Here is a 4,462-nt window from a genome sequence, read left to right on the forward strand (position 1 = left end):
AAAAATTTCTTTTATAAGCAAAGATAATATTCCCTCCGTCCCAAAATAAGCGAATCGCTTCTTTTTTGCACTCGTTTTGAAAAAATAATATAAAATAGTTTAAGTGAAAAAAAAGTAAAGTAAGAATTATGTAGAGAAGATCTCCTCTACATAATTCTCTCTTAATTTACTCTATCTCCACTCTAACTATTTTATACTCCCTCCGTCCAAAAAAATAGAGCAAAATTATCATTTTTTGCCGTCTGTCTCATTTAAGATGTTCACATTTCCTTTTTAGTTTCTCACTCAAGATGTTCACTTTTCAATCACATTTATCACTATATTTTATCATACTCAACTACTCCACCTAAAATCACGTGTCATTTAATAATATGGACATCTTAAATGGAACGGATGGAGTATATACAAATAGGGCTCACATTATACTAACTTTTTTCAATAATTTTGTTTCATAAATTCAAGCAATTTTTTAAAATCCACACCGGTTAAATATGAGACATATATGGGCAAGAGGTTATAATTTTTAGTTTATTTTAAAATTTGTAATGAGTCAAAATTTGTGATTTTAGAAACTTATAGTATTTGATAAAACTTCCTTTATAACCAATAAACTTCTCATTTTTGTCATTTTTGTTATTTTTATCCATCCACTCATAAACTTTTTAGTTATTTTTTTATTATTTTTAGTAATGGACCCTATATTTCATAACTTTACCTCATTTATATTTCATTATAAAACTACTCCCTTCATCCCCCATTAATTCCTCAAGTAATTGACACCCTTACTTTTTATAATTTTTAGTAACTACTAACTCATTTCGCTCACATTTTATATAAAAATATGACTCATATTCCACTAACTTTTCACTATATTTTTTAAAATCCGTGTCAAGTCAACTGATATCAATTAATTAGGGTGAAGAAAGTAATAACTACTCCCTCTATCCCACAATAAAAATCACACTTTGGCATTTTGATTCGTCCCACGGTAAGAGTCACACTTTATTTTTAATAAATAGTACGTATGTCTCACTTTCCACTAACTCAATTCACTAACATTTTATTATAAAATCAATATAAAAAAGTGAATATTATATGCCACTAACTTTTTTCAACTCACTATTCTTTATATTTCTAAAAAATTCGTGCCCACGATAAAAGTGACTCCTATTATGTGACTTGTGGACGGAGAGAGTATAAAAATACTTATGAATTACTCCTCTGTTTCATAGTAATGGAGGCGTTTTTATCGGTATGGAGATTAAGAAAAATTGTGTTAGGTTAGTTAAGTAAAGGAAAAATGAAGTGGAAAATGAAAAAAGTAGAGAGATGAAGAGAGAAAAAAATCAGAGAGAGTAAAGTAGGTGTGGAAAAATGTATGAGTCTATTACTATAGAACTTATCAAAATGACAAAATGAGTCTTTTGTACCGTGGTGGATTAGAGAGAGTAAAATTTAGACGTGACGTTATCCATGGATTCTCCCCCTGCAGTGAGGTCTATTTAAATGGCGGAATACAATACAAATCGCACGCTCTGAAATTGTAGACAGAGAAAATTGAGCAATCCATCTCCAACTAATGATATCTCTCATGCTTACATGCCTTCTTCCCCTTTCATCTCTCTCTCTAAATCCCTTCCCCTTCCTCCCGCCTCCTGAGTATTAACCCATCCAAAATTCACCCAACAATATGGAAATCCAACCGCAAATTTTCGATTTTCTCAAATTTGACAAGCAAAACTCTTCCGCCACATTCAACACAATCGCTAAATTGCGCCACTTCTTCGAGCTTCTGCTCCTCCTAGGGCTCATCTCCTGGTCTTCCGCCCACGCGCCGCCGCTCTTCCGAGTCGCCGCCGCCTACGGTGTCGAACTCTCCACCTACCTCTTCAACCACCACGTTGTTTTCCTAATCGGCAACGCCATCATTTTCTCTCTGTTCCTCCTCTGCCGCCGCCAGAGCGATTCCGCCGCGTCGGGCGACGATTTCTACGACGAGTACGCCAAGCACAGTGACACCGCCGCGGCGGAGGCGGATCGCGCCGATCTGCCTCCGCCAGTGGAGAACAAGCAAATTGTAGTGCGCGCGGAGGTGCAATCGCAATGCGACGAAAACGACGACGTTTCGGAGGCGATATGTAGCGCGAGGAGGCAGATAAAGCGGTTCGAGAGGACGCAGTCGGAGAAGTTGAGGCGAGAAATTAAGGCGACACTGAGGAGATCGGAGACGGAGGTGCGGCGGAAATCGGTCGATGCGGCGGAGATCGAGAGGCTCAGCAGCGAAGAGTTTCAGCGCAAAATCGACGCATTCATCGACGAAAATTGGTCTACGAAGAAAAAGTAGAAATAGTGAGTAATTAAACTGGGTGGGTCAAATTGTCTGATGCTCTGTTTTTTATTTGTAGCTCTGGCCAACTTCATCTGCTTATTATACATATGTTACTCCTTGTTTTCTAATTTCAATAATTATCTCATCTAATCTATATGTAATTACAATAAATACGAGTAAGTTGTGTTTACATTTCTATATGGAGTATAACAGAATTATTTCTATTATCCATGGACGTGGATTGGACGCATGAATTATATCAAGAGCCATTAATCATTTAATCTTATTTTCTTATCGTGTCATTTTTATTACTCCTTCCGTCTATCCAGTGGCAGATCCAGAATCAAAAAACAGATGAAGCAAAATAAAATTATCGGAAGATAACGAAGGGAGGAGGGGTGACGTCGAAAGCTATTAGAGAGGACGATAATGAAAAATTCATGTTCGGATCCACTTGCCCAAAACTAATAAAAGTGAAACGAGACATTTATTGACGGACGGACGGACAAAAAAGAGAAATTGAGACATTTAATGATGACTAAGAGAATATTTTTAATAAATAAATCAGACTCCTTATTTCATTTCAAATTTTAGAGTTAGATAAATACATCAAAATGAAAGTGCACAATTCCACTAATTTTTATTATTCACTTTCATGACAAATTGAATTAGAACACATAATCGAAGAATGAGAGGGAGTAGAAAAGAAATGAAAGAGGTTGGTTGGGGCTTATATTAAGTTATTAGGGATGTTTTCTTAATATAATTCATGTCTATTAAAGTATTAAAGTACTCTCACTGTTCCATTAAAAAAGATAAAAATAAAAATAATATTCTTTTAATTTTTTACTTTGATTTATTAATTTACAAAATAATACTATATAAAATCTTATGCCAAAAATCAAATATTTCATATTTAATGGGACAGATAAAACATGAGTTAATGACTTCATGTTTTTCTTATCATAATATTTTTCTAATCTTTAATAGGATGAAGAGGGACTACAATATTAAAATTTCTTGTTACTACAACACGTCATACAAATATGAATTGATCTTTAATATAAAAGTAATACATACGTTGAATAGTTTGTAACGAGTTAGTAACTAACATAACCCAAAGCCAGTGTCGTATTTGGATTATAAATGCTTGATACAAAAGATGGGATATGAGAAGATATGTTAAATAAGATAAGAAATACGGGCTTCATGTCAAGATATGCGGAGATATGATTTTTTTCCGTTGTTGTTTGATAGAAAAGAAATTATCTAAATTTGTATTGTATATTAAATAACATGGCTTAACTTGACAAATTGGTGAGATACATAAATAAGGTTAATGTTATAATTTTGGTAAGATTAGATAGGGCCCTAGTCTTATATTAGGCTTTGAGTTAAGCTTAACTGTGATATCAAACAATTAGAAATGTCCATATATAATTCTCTATCTTGGTATTACTAACTTATCAAACATAGTTAATATTTTGGGAGGGAAAATGGATGCTACCTATTTTTCTAAATAAATGTAGAAAAAACGAAGAGAATACCTTATATTCAAACGAGTCATTCTCTGTAAAATTTGTAGGTCACGGTAGAAACAGTATCAAATTATTCTTTTTGTTCTTTGGTGTTGAAATGGTAGGTCCATTATATTCCTTTATTTTTTTAAAAATAATATCATTTTATTACTCCATTTCAATTCGTTCTGTAAAATTATTCTATTTATATAGTACTAAGAGCACTCCCAATGGCGACGGTGAAAATCCGGCGATTTTTCGCCGGATATCGCCGACTTATCGCCGGCCATTGGGAGGAGTTCGGCGATAATCCGGCGAAATTCCTACCGAAATTACGCCAAGCGGCGTTTTAACGCCGAGCTATCGCCGGATCATCGCCGGCCACTGTGGGGAGCTGTTCGGCGATAATCCGGCGATGATCAATTTTTTTTTTTTTCCTCAACGGTCATATTCTAATTTCCACCCCTATAAATATTTCATCCTCTTCCTCCATTCATCACCCACAAACTTCATTCACACAAATTTTCAATCTTTTTTCTCTCCATCTTTATTAAATGAGTTCTGATTCATCGTCTCGTGCTCAGTCCGACGAGGAAATATCACATTCTTCTTCCGA

At 34.6% G+C, this 4,462-nt stretch overlaps 1 protein-coding gene across 1 annotated transcript; it reads left to right on the forward strand.

Moving 5' to 3' along the window:
* Positions 1-1,545: 1,545 nt before the first annotated feature.
* On the forward strand, positions 1,546-2,527 carry LOC125201701 (uncharacterized). Its single transcript, XM_048099918.2, has one exon. The coding sequence runs from the start codon at positions 1,691-1,693 to the stop codon at positions 2,342-2,344; it is 654 nt and encodes a 217-aa protein (XP_047955875.1). The 5' UTR covers positions 1,546-1,690; the 3' UTR covers positions 2,345-2,527.
* The last annotated feature ends 1,935 nt before the right edge of the window (positions 2,528-4,462 follow it).

Source organism: Salvia hispanica, chromosome 2 (assembly GCF_029641045.1).
Source record: "Salvia hispanica isolate PSC_SH4W2 chromosome 2, Shi_PSC_v1, whole genome shotgun sequence".
Taxonomy (NCBI): Eukaryota; Viridiplantae; Streptophyta; class Magnoliopsida; order Lamiales; family Lamiaceae; genus Salvia; species Salvia hispanica.